The sequence below is a fragment of the Littorina saxatilis genome, linkage group LG1 (assembly GCF_037325665.1).
Source record: "Littorina saxatilis isolate snail1 linkage group LG1, US_GU_Lsax_2.0, whole genome shotgun sequence".
Taxonomy (NCBI): Eukaryota; Metazoa; Mollusca; class Gastropoda; order Littorinimorpha; family Littorinidae; genus Littorina; species Littorina saxatilis.
Window position 1 is genome coordinate 79,694,401 of NC_090245.1, and position 13,666 is coordinate 79,708,066.

At 40.6% G+C, this 13,666-nt stretch overlaps 1 protein-coding gene across 1 annotated transcript; it reads right to left on the bottom strand.

The window, feature by feature from the left end:
* Positions 1-204: 204 nt before the first annotated feature.
* LOC138980816 (uncharacterized) lies at positions 205-10,795 on the bottom strand. The gene is made up of 9 exons (XM_070353705.1): positions 10,629-10,795; positions 9,562-9,676; positions 7,888-8,001; positions 5,744-5,840; positions 4,428-4,534; positions 3,924-4,001; positions 3,077-3,157; positions 2,090-2,396; positions 205-1,409 (listed from the first exon to the last, which is right to left on the bottom strand). The coding sequence occupies exons 1-9, from the start codon at positions 10,703-10,705 to the stop codon at positions 661-663; spliced, it is 1,725 nt and encodes a 574-aa protein (XP_070209806.1). The 5' UTR covers positions 10,706-10,795; the 3' UTR covers positions 205-660.
* Between the last annotated feature and the right edge of the window lie 2,871 nt (positions 10,796-13,666).

The window sequence follows — 13,666 nt, forward strand, 5'->3', positions numbered from 1 at the left end:
AAAGAACTGCGATCTATTTACCGCAAACTCGAGGAACTCGCTTTAATCCCGCGAAAACATCTAAAACCGGTTGGGGCAAGTGCAAGGCGGACTAAAACGTCTCGCATAAATTAGATAAAGCTTGTGTCGTGAATGATTAATGGCTCACTGAAATAATCCTGTCAAATCATTTACTCCCCAGTCCACAGGCACAGTAATCAAACAAAAACTTTTTGATTTTGCTTTATTCTCTCAATTACCAGACAAAACACTTTATTCACAGAAAGAAAAGAAAAGCACCAAGCAAAAGAAAAACAGAGATGCAGCTCAATGTTTCCCTGAGAATTCAAAGATAAATGACAAGTAAGTCAGAATGAAAAAAGATGCAGTGAAATAGAATCTCATTTCACAACAACAAAACCAACAACAATAAAAACATCTGATATCTGTTCACACACACACACACACACACACACACACACACACACACACACATACGCACTCTCTCTCTCTCTCTCAGGGCTCTTACAGCGAATTGAAAAATCTTAGCACAGTGCTCTGAACATAGCGAATCAAACTTTGGGCCCATATTTCATAATTTAATAAATCATAATTTCAAGCATGACAAAACATCCAAACCAACAAAACACAAGTGTTCCAACTCTCCTTCTTCAACAAACTTCAGCGTCGCTTTTTGTTTTTCGCCAATTGTCGTTTCTTCTTTGCTTTTGCTGAAGCTGTCTCGTTACCTACTGCCTGTTCTGTTTTTTCGCATGTGGTACACATATCTTCATTTGTATCTTCTTCTGCGGCTGCATTTTTATCTGTCTTCTTTTCCTCCTCCACCTCTTCTTCTTTGTTCCCTTCCACTCCTGCTGTTGCTGGAGCTTTTTCATTCACAGTCTTTTCTCTCTCAACAACCTTTTCTTTGTTCCGTTCTTTTTCCCTTTCTGCAGGCTGTTGGTAAGATTCTTCTTCTTTCAACAAATCAACCTTTCGGTTTACTTCTCTTTCTGTTGTTCGCACTGCTTCAGCACTTTCATTTCTAACCAGCTTCTCCTGTCCTGCTTCTGTTTCTTTTGCCTCTTCACCAACAACCTTTCCTTTTTCAACCGCCTCTTCTTTTGCTACTTTCTTTCCTTTCGCTTCTTCTCCTACTTTCTTTTCTTTAGCTAGCACGTTTTCATTTTTAACTACCTTTTCTTTTTGGTTGCCTTTTCTGTTGTCCCTCGAGGCTTGGTTTTGCTTGAAATGCGGATGACCAAAACGCTGCTGCTGCTGCTGCTGTGAAAAGTTGCCGCAGTTGTGACCAAAACCATCAAAGCCGAATCCTTGGTAGCCAGAGAGGTTCATGTAGCCAGAACTGTAGTCGGGGAAGGGAGGACACAATGGTTGTCTGAAGGGAAAGTTGGGCTGTGGAAAGAGACGTCCTGCAAATAGAGAGACCAAAACATTTATTATTTAAAGAACAAGACTCACAAAAAATGGAACACAATACCACAATGTTTTTTGACTAATTGCTTAACCTGGTTTTCTGTTATGTCCTCTTTTTGTTTAATTGTTTATGTGTCCAACGTGACATCCCAAATACACTCCAAAAAGAGATATTTTCTTCTTTAATCTTTCAGCTTATTTTTTGGGGGGTAAGACCACTGATAAGTACGTACATGGTCAGCATCAGATTTACTCAGTTATTATGAGTCCTCAGCAGTATCAACTATTAATTCGGCTTATGTGAATTCTTTCAATTGATACATTCCTTCAAACACAAACCTACTATGTTCATAGCATTGATGAAAAAAAAAGCTCCCCTAAAGCTGTCAAAAAATAGATGACCAAGACAGCCTCCGGAAAACTGCAACCTAAGTAAACAATTGAGCTGAGCTATCACATAATTATGTTAGCATGAATTAACTCCATCACAAGCATGGTCCAGGGGTGCACCAGGCTTCATGCCAGTTTGCTCTAAATTGACAACTTGTCAAAACTTGCCTTTTACTACCGAAAAAACACATGAAACACTTGATCACGCACACACAAAAAGTGACACCAAAAAAAAAAAACACTCAAGCAAACAAATACACAAAAACAAAAAACAAAAGAAAATCACCTCCCCCTTGTTCAAAGTGTCTGTTGTGGCCGCCCCTGGGTCCTCTGTTCCTCTGAGCATTTGTGTGGCTCTCTGTCGCAGTGACATAGGCCGAGTTGTACACAGGCGTAACCGCCTCTGGGATCATCTCATAGCGATTCTTCCTCCAGTCTCGCTTGGCATGCGGCTTCTGGTCCCCATCAAATTGCAGCTTGTGAACCTGAATGTCCAGTATGGACGGAATGTACGTGGTCTCCACCCATGCTCCCAGTGGAGTGAGGCCTGGCAGGTAGAGTGCTTTCTTGTGGTAGAACAGCAGCCCTGTTAGCTGCAGGGAACACAACACTTCAGTGTGTTTATTAGTGATTCGTGTACTGTATTAGTGTAGTTATTGTTGTGAATTGTCTTTGATGAGGATAAAGAAGTGACTGGAGAGAGAGAGAGAGAGACAATGACATTGACAATGCTTATTTAACGAGGGTAAAAGAGAGAGAGAGAGAGAGAGGGAGAGGGAGAGAGAGAGAGAAAGAGAAAGAGAGAGAGAGAGAGAGAGAGAGAGAGAGAGAGAGAGAGAGAGAGGACTATAACACACACACAACACACACTCTCTATCTCTCTCGGTGTTTATTACTCCTATTCCAACTTCCCTTTACTCACCAGTAAAAATCAGTGTTGGTCTCCATTTTTCTCTCCCACACGCGTGTGTGTGTGTGTGTGTATGTGTGCACATGTGTGTGTGTGGATGTCCATGCATGTGGGTGCACACATGATGCATGTGTGTCGATCATCACTTTTCATGAATTTGTAATGACCAGTATTAGCTGTTTCTGTGGATGTGATCTTCAGAGGTTAGAGTGTTACCTTTCAAGACAAGTAATGTACCCAATAACTGGTTTCTAGCCGTATCACAAATTCAAACACAAGAATATCTCAGCCTTGCCTAAATATACTGAAGTTAAAATACAACATGTGGCTCATACACAAATGCATTTAGCATGTACGTCTCACCTCAAAACTGGCCCTCTTGATGGCTTTGCAGACTTCAGTTGTTTGACTAGATGAAGTCATTGGCACCGAGAAGAAGCGGAACTTGAAAGAAAAAGTAAGAAAAATTATTACTTTCCAAAATCAACTAAGTCAAAGACGCGCATGCATGCTGATAGGACAAGGAATGTTACAAAAGTCTAATCCATGGTTATTGAAAAGCAACAATTATCATGCACAATTTATCATAAGAAAAGGAAAAAGACTTTGGTCAAAGCAAATACACAAAACAGTCTCTTCTACAGTCAAAACTTTCTTTATGTTCATCATTCTGACAGAAATTATTCCTGATGGGCAGAACTGACCTACTGAACCAATTTTAGCTAAAGTGGTTGAGTTATATGTATAATTAACCTTTTTACTTGTGTGCTATGTATTTTAAATTAATGTATGTGTGCTGAGAATGTTGTAAATTGCGTAGATTTACTTTGATGTATACAGTTATTTCATTTAGCATTGTGTACAGAATTACTTATTTGTGTATGTTTTTGTAACGCTCTTACGTTCTACATGGACTGTAGGATTTGCGCCATATAAGTATCCTCATTATTATTATTATTACTGACATAACTGACGTTTTACTCAATCTAGATAAGTCAACAAGTAAAGGATGTAGTCAGAATGCAAAAGGTGTTGCTGGTCCAAGCTAGGTGCCTAGCGTTTACATTATTCAGAAAGTACAACTCTCAAACAATCTCTGTATCAAAATCAAAACACACACACACACATTCAACCACAGAGGCACACAACACGCACACATACACACACACTCTAACACACACTAACACACAAAACAATGGAATCAACTCACTGGGTTTGTTTGGGTTATGCCCTTCAACGTTGGAACATCTTTTAGTTTTTCCAGCAGCGTTGCCAAGCGAACACTTGCCTGAAAACCATGACAAACACTGACAATTCAGAGAACAGAAACTGTTACAAAACTGCAATTAAAGAGATGCTCAGCCCATTTTGGGTTTTGTTTATAAATGACAAATGAAACGTATGTATAAAAAAGATTCCAGCCAAAAATGACAAGTGACAGCTATACCCAATGGTCTAAGGCAATGTTCAGAAAGAAATGCTACACTTTTACGATTAATAGAGACCCTGGAAACAAAACAAACACAAACAACATCTGTCCCTTCCAGGTCTACCAATGTTTGCTTTTTGTTTTGTTTTGTATTTGTTTTTTATTTTCCTTCCACAAATTAACTTTTTCAGCACAATTTTAAATCACATGATTTAAAAAGATGCAAATAACAAACAAACAAAATCCAGTTTCACCAATGTCAAATTATGTGTGAATTAAACCAACCTCATATTTGTAGTAGCGAAGACCTTTCCAACAAAGTAGGTCAACAGCGTAATAGATTTCCTGTTCATTATCATAGAGACAGTCCAAAATAGTGCACTCGTTTTCATCTGCAATAAAAACGGAAAAGAAAAGAGTCAAGAAAATGTATTTGAAAACACAAGCTGATAGAATTAAATATGACAGTTGTCAATCTGAACTACTTGTGTCTGGTAAAACCTTGAAATAATTCTCCTTATAGAGCACGCTTCTTTTGGGTATCTTTTTAAAGGTTTTAACGTTAACATCGGGTCTTTGGTTTATTAAAAAAAAACATGTTGTCAGAAGCCTGCAGTAAGTTTTAAAACATTGAAAGTGAAATTAATTCAAACTGCCCAAAACTTTGCGGGTATGACCTAATTTTGACAAATATGCAAAACTTTTTTCATGGTGAGAAAAAGGTGACACTAAGGAAAGCCTAAATTTTGGGAAACTGCAAAAAAGCTCCATGGCAGAAGAAAATAAATCATGCCGACCTCTGTGATATCACAGCATTTTCTTACTGTTGGTAAAGCTCCATTTGCTGATGATGAGTGCTTTGTGTTCCGATACGTTTCCTTTGAGGAGAAAAATTTCTCAACGAAAACACTTCTAGTTGCCAAATATTGCATACCTGGAAATGTGCTGCCTTAATGGAATGGGAGTTCTCCCCAAATCTCAAAAACCATCGCTACACAGTACAAAAGTGCGAGTAATTCTAAGGGAAGTAACCACCCAAACATGTAACTATCCTTCAGGAAGGGTCTCGAAGCAGGTTGCTTCCCTTAATGTGTGTACCTTGACAAAATCTGCATGTATAACACACACATCACACCGGAAATAATATATCATACTTGGCAATAGTGGCTGGTTGGTCATAGCATACCTACTGTGGATATCTGAGGGCTAAAACAAAAATAAAGGCAGTGTTCTTTGTCCCCAAAACATCAATCGTCCCTTCTTGAAGAAATCAATATGCTTTGTCCTTTACATTAAAAATAAAAATAAAAACTTATCAGTATAGAGACATCCTGCTTGCTGCCGCACGAGCCGAGAAAATTGTCCATCTTGATCTTCACTGCGCTGGCTGCAAAACCCCTCCGCGCGGAGTTGTTTTGCGACACATTAGACACAGGGTGTTATCAGCTTGTTTATGCCCAGAGTACCCTAATCAAGACCCAAACAAGTGACGTCACATACTGATCTGAATGTACACACTGCTTTTAGCACTCTTTACATGTGATGTCACAATTCGCTGGATCTCGATTGGGAGTATGCCACACAGGGAACGGTAAACTAACCATCCACTTGGCTGACGGGGCTTGGGCTGCCTCCAGGTAAATGTGTGTCGTGCTCACAGATCCAAGTGCCTTCAAGGTCATACACACGTGTTGATTTCTGTAACACACAAAACACTGTTGTCCACATCAGCTTGTTTACATTTTAGGAATCTATTGTGCCTCAAAATTAAATTTATTGCATAGAGGTGAGAGAGGGGGGGTAAGAGAAAGAGAGATCCAACCCCTTATATAGCTTACACAATGGAGAAAATAGAAAACAAGTCGCGTAAGGCAAAAATACAACATTTAGTCAAGCTGTGGAACTCACAGAATGAAACTGAACGCACTGCATTTTTTCACAATGACCGTAGTCCGTAGAAGGCAGTGAAATTGACGAGCCTGTTTAGTGCAGTAGTTGTTGCGCTGTGTTGCATAGCACGCTTTTCTGTACCTCTCTTCGTTTTAACTTTCTGAGTGTGTTTTTAATCCAAACATATCATATCTATATGTTTTTGGAATCAGGAACCGACAAGGAATACGGTGAAATTGTTTTTAAAGCGATTTCAAAAATTTAATTTTAATCATACATTTTATATTCTTAATTTTCAGAGCTTGTATTTAATCCGAATATAACATATTTATATGTTTTTTGAATCAGAAAATGATGAAGAATAAAATGAACGTAATTTTAGATCATTTTATAAAAAAATAATTTTAATTACAATTTTCAGATTTTTAATGACCAAAGTCATTAATTAATTTTTAAGCCTCCAAGCTGAAATGCAATACCAAAGTCCGGGTTTCGTCGAAGATTGCTTGGCCAAAATTTCAATCAATTTTATTGAAAAATGAGAGTGTGACAGTGCCGCCTCAACTTTTACAAAAAGCCGGATATGAAATCATCAAACTATGATCAAAGACATTTATCAAAAAAATGAAAAAAACATCTGAGGAACACAGGAACACAGGAACTTTCATGTAAAATTTCATAAAGATCGGTCCAGTAGTTTACTCTGAATCGCTCTACACACACACACACACACACACACACACACACACACACACACACACACACTGGGTGGCCGAGTGGTAACGCACTTGCGCTCGGAAGCGAGAGGTTGCGAGTTCGACCCTGGGTCAGGGCGTTAGCAATTTTCTCCCCCCTTTCCTAACCTAGGTGGTGGGTTCAAGTGCTAGTCTTTCGGATGAGACGAAAAACTGAGGTCCCTTCGTGTACACTACATTGGGGTGTGCACGTTAAAGATCCCACGATTGACAAAAGGGTCTTTCCTGGCAAAATTGTATAGGCATAGATAAAAAATGTCCACCAAAATACCCGTGTGACTTGGAATAATAGGCCGTGAAAAGTAGGATATGCGCCGAAATGGCTGCGATCTGCTGGTCGATGTGAATGCGTGATGTATTGTGTAAAAAATTCCATCTCACACGGCATAAATAGATCCCTGCGCCTTGAGTCCGAGTCTGGAGATACGCGCGCGATATAAGACTTCATATAACACACACACACACACATACACCACGACCCTCGTCTCGATTCCCCCTCTGCACGACGTCAGGGACCATTTACATCAAAACATCTTGACGTCGTCTATTTGCGCAAAGCATTGACCGTAGACTTGGAATCTAGGCTGCTCCACGCAGCTACAGTAGCCTTGGGAAGCTTTGGATCAAAAATGGAAGAGTTGGTTGACTACCACCATTTTAAAATTGGTATGTTTTATTTTTTTGTGTGTGAACTTCCATCCCCAGCTGTAGCCATAGTTGGCAACAAAAAATCCTTCCTTATTATGTATCTCAGTCAGAAGACGTCTTGAGGCAAAGCTAGTATAGTGTGCGTGAGATACCTTCCAGCTTTTTTTTTAGAATAAATAAAAAATTAATTATAAGAAAAAAGGCTATGGCGCACAGACACATCCTCGGATGCTATTCAAAGCCCCTTTAAAAAGCAAATAATTTGAAGGATTGCATTTTCGTCTCTGCAAGTACTGAAGACACTCAGACACACACACACATAGATCTATAGATTCAATACAGATCACCAAGTTGATCTCCTCTTTTTATAGCACTACCTTCATCTTTAATTTCACGATCATAATCCCCATCAGTAACCATAGCTGATATTAGGAACAACATCATCAACTCACATGAGAAGCAATGACCAGTACTCTGGTCCCCTGTGGGCACACAATGCACAGCCAGTTCTTCTGTAGATCTCCTGGCAATTGGTCATTGCTGTCCAGTACAGTGGGCAGCATGATCTGGAAATTACAACATTATATGTTATTTGCGTTTTTGACCCAAATATGACATTTTACACAGATTGAGACAGTCAATGAGTCATTGTTCTCCGAGATCGCGCTAGCGGTCGAGGTGAACAATGACTGTCGAGATCTGTGTAAAATGTCATATTTTGGTCAAAAACGCAAAGAACATTTATGTATCGATCGAATTCCTTTCAGGTACTGACTTTGTTGTTGTTTTGACGATTGAACGAGCACACACACATGCAATCAAACACATGACGTGTGTTTTGTAGTTCCTTTAAAGTTTCGGTCAACCTGAAACGCCTATATATATGAAGTTTTGTAGGCCTCTGACGTCACATGACTCAAAGAAGGGAAATCCAATATCCAATCGATACATAAATGAATATTCCATCACTGATTTACTCCAAACAAACTACAACACAATCTACTGGAGCAAAGAGGTATACGTGATAATGTCCTAAGTTCACAGTTCTAATTCATCAAGTTCACCGGAAGCAATGACATTTGTGATGTGTGGTAAAAGTTCAACACCTAATGAAACTGAGTATAAAAACTCTGCCTAAAACCGTTCAGCAATCACAGTGCAAGGCAACTATCATTTTTACTGTTTAATTAATACCTTCATTTTTTTCATGGTAAACCGCCTGCAAATTGCTGGAAATTCAGCTTCAGGCATAGCCACATGCAACCACAATGTCAGGATAAATATTAGTGTTCGCTCTTTAATTCATGATGGTGATTGATGATTCTTTTTCTGAGTTCATTCAAAGTATGCATGCTTCCACAAAAAAACATTGTCAGTGCATGCACTTAGACACACCTTATAAATTACATGTGGGTTGGGTCATTCTCCAGAGCTGAGTACCAGGGAAAACCATGTTACAAAGTTGACTTTTCTTTACTTAATTGAGACATTGTAAGCATACAAATTGATTTTATCAATAAATACTGGTTCCATATATGTATCCTTGCATGGCCTGCAGAAAAAATAGAAATACTTGCACAGTTTGTTTGTCTACGTCCAGTAAATTACAAGGGTTTTAAAGTAAGTCAACTTCATGACAGCAGGGAAACCAAAGGTTGTGACATGGATTTGAACACTAAAAATCATAAAAATCAGAACGAAAAAAATATATCATGTTTTTTTGTTGCATGTCTGTATCATTATCTAGCTGGATCGAGCACTACTAAACAAAAGTAAAGATAATACATTCTAGTTGCCATTTCATTTATATTATGATAATTTAAAGGACTGAAAATGCATGTCACAAAATGGTGACGCTGGAGAACAACCCATGTATGTAATATAGACCAAGCTATGACACCTTGAAGCCTTTCGGCATTTTTGAAGGTGTGTTTTTTCTCGGCATTCTTACGATCTGAATTGATTCCTTCCTCCTTTCTCGACATAATGACTGATAAATGAGGATATATATATAGCACAGCCATATCTAACGATAACTAATAAACATGATGCACTTGAACACACGAGAAGGCAATGGATGGCAAGATTAAAAATTATCGAAAACTATATTTGGCAGGGGGTGTCACCTGATTTTGAAAACAGTTGAAGAAGGACGACTTGTCTCCGGAGCCATTCTCGGCTTCTTTGGGTTTTGTGGCGTTGACAAACCTCTTGACCAAACCCTCGTCATCAAAGCCAGACCTGATCCACACACATCCCTTACTCATGCACAACTGTTATTTGCTAGTATAATCATGATCAATGTGACATTTCTTAATGCAGCGGCATAAACACAAATTCCTGGGGCCCAAACAGCAAACCAGTGTAATATTTTTGATACAAATACACTGGTGTTAAAACACTAAAATTGAAACCATTTTAGAAGAAACAAATCAAACCTAAACCAACTGAATGTCAATTTGACTATTTACATAAAGTAGATTAGATACAATCACAACATTCTGTCACCAAAACACATTTTCTCTCTGAGACTCCACCACCCCTTCCACACTCTTTGTAGATTACCCAAAGAGAAATTAAAACAGGAACATTCAGGGGTGGGACTCTCTTGTGATCAAAAAAGAGGAAATCCCTTTTTTCTTGGGGGGGGGGGGGGGGTCGGGGGTATGCCCCCCCTCTCCCCCCGATTTGTTCTTAAATGGTACATTAAAATCTGTGCATTTTGAGACTAAAATTCAACTCGTCTGGATCAGGTAAAAAAGACATTCTCCTCACACACCCCCCCCCAAAAAAAAAATCCCAACCAAACGTAAAAAACACTTTTACACAACAATGGTAACATTGTAATGGTGCATATTTACATAATGAACCATGTATCCATAATCCAATACTGGCAATAGTATAATCCAAGTGACACCCCAATGCATTGAGGCTCAACATGACTATTACTTATCAGGAGTTTTCAGTCAGCACAATTTAACTCTCAAGCCTCCAGTGTTCTGTTCCATCTTCACTTCTCTCCATATCATTCAGTCAACAAGTTATAGATACTGTGATGAAATGGGACGCGGAAAAATAGATTACTCCAACAGAATTCGTAAGTTGTGTACGCGGAAATCCGCGGAAAAGTCCCACCCCTGACATTAATAGGTTTCCATGTGAGGCAAAGTGATAAATAAGACATTGATCTCACAAGGTCTGCTTCTGCAAGACTTGTTTCCTCAGTGACTCCAGTTCTGCTGGTGTTGCCTTGTACACCAGTTCTTCCATGTCTAGTAGTGGTCCGCCAGAGTCTAACTTCAGACCCTTGGCTACTTTGTCAGCCAGGTCACCTACCTCACTGAAAGGAATGACAAGATTGCAGATGGTAGAACACGTACTGCCTCAGAATCCAGTTTCTTAATATTATACTAAACATAAATCAGTCCTGTTCAAGCACCAACATATAATCTTGAAATACAACTCCACTTAACCCTTACAGAAAAGAAAAATCACAGCGAGGTCACTGCGAGGTCGCTGCCAACTGAACAGATCGCACCAGCAGGTCGCAGGTAGCCACGGCTTCCCGTGATGTTGTCGCGAGCATCGCAAGTTGCTGCGACTAGGTCGCGGCAAGATCGCAGCAGCAGCTCTGAAGGTTATAGTCATCGCAGCAAGCGATTTGCCTGGGGCAAAGCGCGTCGACGCAATAGCAGCGCGCTTTTCAAAATCCCGTTTCTTGGGGCAGTCAGCAGAAATGCGCTCGCCGGGCGATACAGGGCACTCCGCAAGCAGCTTTTGACTGTGCTTGCGGCGCGCAATCATTGCTTTCCAAGATGGAGGCGTTGTTTGGACTGCTATGGTGTGTCTATAGTGTCGCGATCTTCTCGGCGTGGTTTTCGATGTGACCAGAGGGATCCACTGCTTTTCAAGGTTTAGTGACCACCCCAGCTAACATTCCCATCATAACATTACGTTCTGTCTGACAATTTCATTGACCGAATCGTCTGCTACCTAAAGTATGAAAACCTTCTTTCACATCTCGCATCATCCTCTCTGTTTTTGTCGCCATCTTGATTCGCTATGTCTCGATAAGATTCGTTGCATAGGCCCAAAAAAGCAACCTGGCCGGGAAAAAACGTGTCAGTTCCTATGCAACACACGGCAGGTCACAGCAACATACTACATAGCAATAACTTTAGTCTTTGCTTAGGACTGGGAGCTTGCGGCAAGATCGCAGCAACATAACAGTAGTTTCTTGTTAGACATTGTCACAGATCAATGTGTTTTGTGCGGACCTACAGTACAGGTTCCTTTGTACTGCCGATGAGTATTGTTCAGCTTAGCCGGTTGTCGCATCTGTTTTTCCCGTGTTTTTCAAGCCGTTGTGGCTGCCGTGCGTGTAGCAGGTTCAAACCTTTTCTCTCCCATATATTCCTACGCCGGGTCTGTGATATAAGCGAAATACGAAAGAGGTGCGTGGCAGTGGATCGTTCTCTGGTAGGGAGACGTGACATGTGCCATGTCTAGACGGTCTGCAGGCCGGTTTGGATTAGCTATCCATTGTTTACCAGACCACTCGGAGTTATTTTGTAGGCTCGAGTTGGGCAGACAGAACTGTTGTTTGGGCTAAAGTTTACCCTCAGTTCTGGTTTTCTTCGTTTGTTGAGGCTTTGTTTGGTGCGAGAAAATCAAGGTCAGTATTTCTATCAAGACTTTAGCGCGTTGGGACGAGTCTCGGGTGTGACACGTGGCGGCAGCGCCACGTATCTGTTGACCATGTTATGTGTGCGTTGTATTCTATGTTTTATTATTTTTATTCTTTATTGTGGTGCCTGTATTTCTACAGTGTGGGGAATTGTACATTTTAATGTTTGACAGTAAGCTTTGGAGTTGTTTGGTATTGTTTACTGGTTAACTACAGGTTGCTTGCCTTTAATATGGAGGTAAATTTAATCATTTAATTCAGTTGTGAGAACATTTGAGTGTAGTGGTTGATGTACGAGGGACGGTATAACTAGAGGGGGGATTCTTGAAATGCCACTATCAGACTATGACGGACATTACTGTGCAACATACTCTGTTCCACAGGCCTCAACCCCGGTTCCAACCTGTTTACCTACTCGCTCTGGCGCTTACCACGCCTACAGCGTTAGCCGTGTCCACCCGCAGGGTGCCCAGGACATTGGACGCTGTCAGGACTGCCATCGAGCGCCTACCCCGGTTCCAACCTGTTTCCCTATTCGCTCAGGCGCCTACCACGCCTACTTGCGCCTACCGTGGCTACAGCGTTAGCCGTGTCCACCCGCGGGGTGCCCAGGACATTGGACGCTGTCAGGACTGACATCGCGGGTACGAGTGCCATTCTGCAATGACACTACCTATGCCAGTACCTATGCCATTACAACGGTGAGGGCTGTTCCCCACTTCATTACCAGCAGGAGGAGCGCCATACAGAGGGCTACGAGTTCGACTCTTCGACCTGTCAGTTAAGTGTGCTCATAGAGTTCCCCTCTCTCAGACGCCATCCTCCTTAGTGCGCGCGTATGATTGTGTGGGTGCGATTCGCCCTTTTTCTCAACAGACTTTAAATTTACGGATGCTTGTGTGTGATTAAGTTTGGTGTGTGCTAGTTTTCAGGTTATATTCGGCAATGACTTTTTCTCGCAGTATTTTGTGTTTGATGTTATGGTCGATTAATTCATGTGTCTTTAGTTAATAAAGGTTGTTTGTGATGTGTCGGTGCATTCTTTCTTACCTTTAGTTTCCACTTTCCTCATTTTGTTTAGTTTCTTTATCACATGTTTTTTTCCATTTACTAGCTTTGATTAGGTTCTACACGTGACAGACATCGCAGCTAGCCACAACCTGGTCGCAGTAAGATTGCAGAAACTCCACAGTACTTACCCAGGAGCTCGCGACAACATCGCGGCTAGCCATGCAATATGATGTTTTGCTACTCTGAGATTTTATTTAGTTAGTTAGTTAGTTAAATCGTTTCTGAACAACTGAATTAACGCAGTCATGAGTAACTTGATGCAGATATATATATATTACACCAAGGAGGGTCTGATTTTCCCAATAGGCTATCTGTGAAGGTATACTTTTCTCTCTCTTTTGCTCTGTTAAGAGATTTTAATTTAACAAGAAGAGCAAACGCTCGATCGAGTCACTTTCGCAGTTCTGAATATTATATGAGGCATCAGATGGACAGGAAGAAATTGCTATTCACAACACAATGAGTCACGTTCA

Excerpts from the sequence above, each read along its gene's own strand:
- LOC138980816 (XM_070353705.1), bottom strand. The coding sequence starts at position 10,705 with ATGGAAGAACTGGTGTACAAGGCAACACCAGCAGAACTGGAGTCACTG. Across the intron at positions 4,535-5,743 it reads CCCCGTCAGCCAAGTGGATG|ATGAAAACGAGTGCACTATT; the intron begins GTTAGTTTACCG and ends TTTTTATTGCAG. Across the intron at positions 1,410-2,089 it reads ACACTTTGAACAAGGGGGAG|GACGTCTCTTTCCACAGCCC; the intron begins GTGATTTTCTTT and ends CTCTATTTGCAG.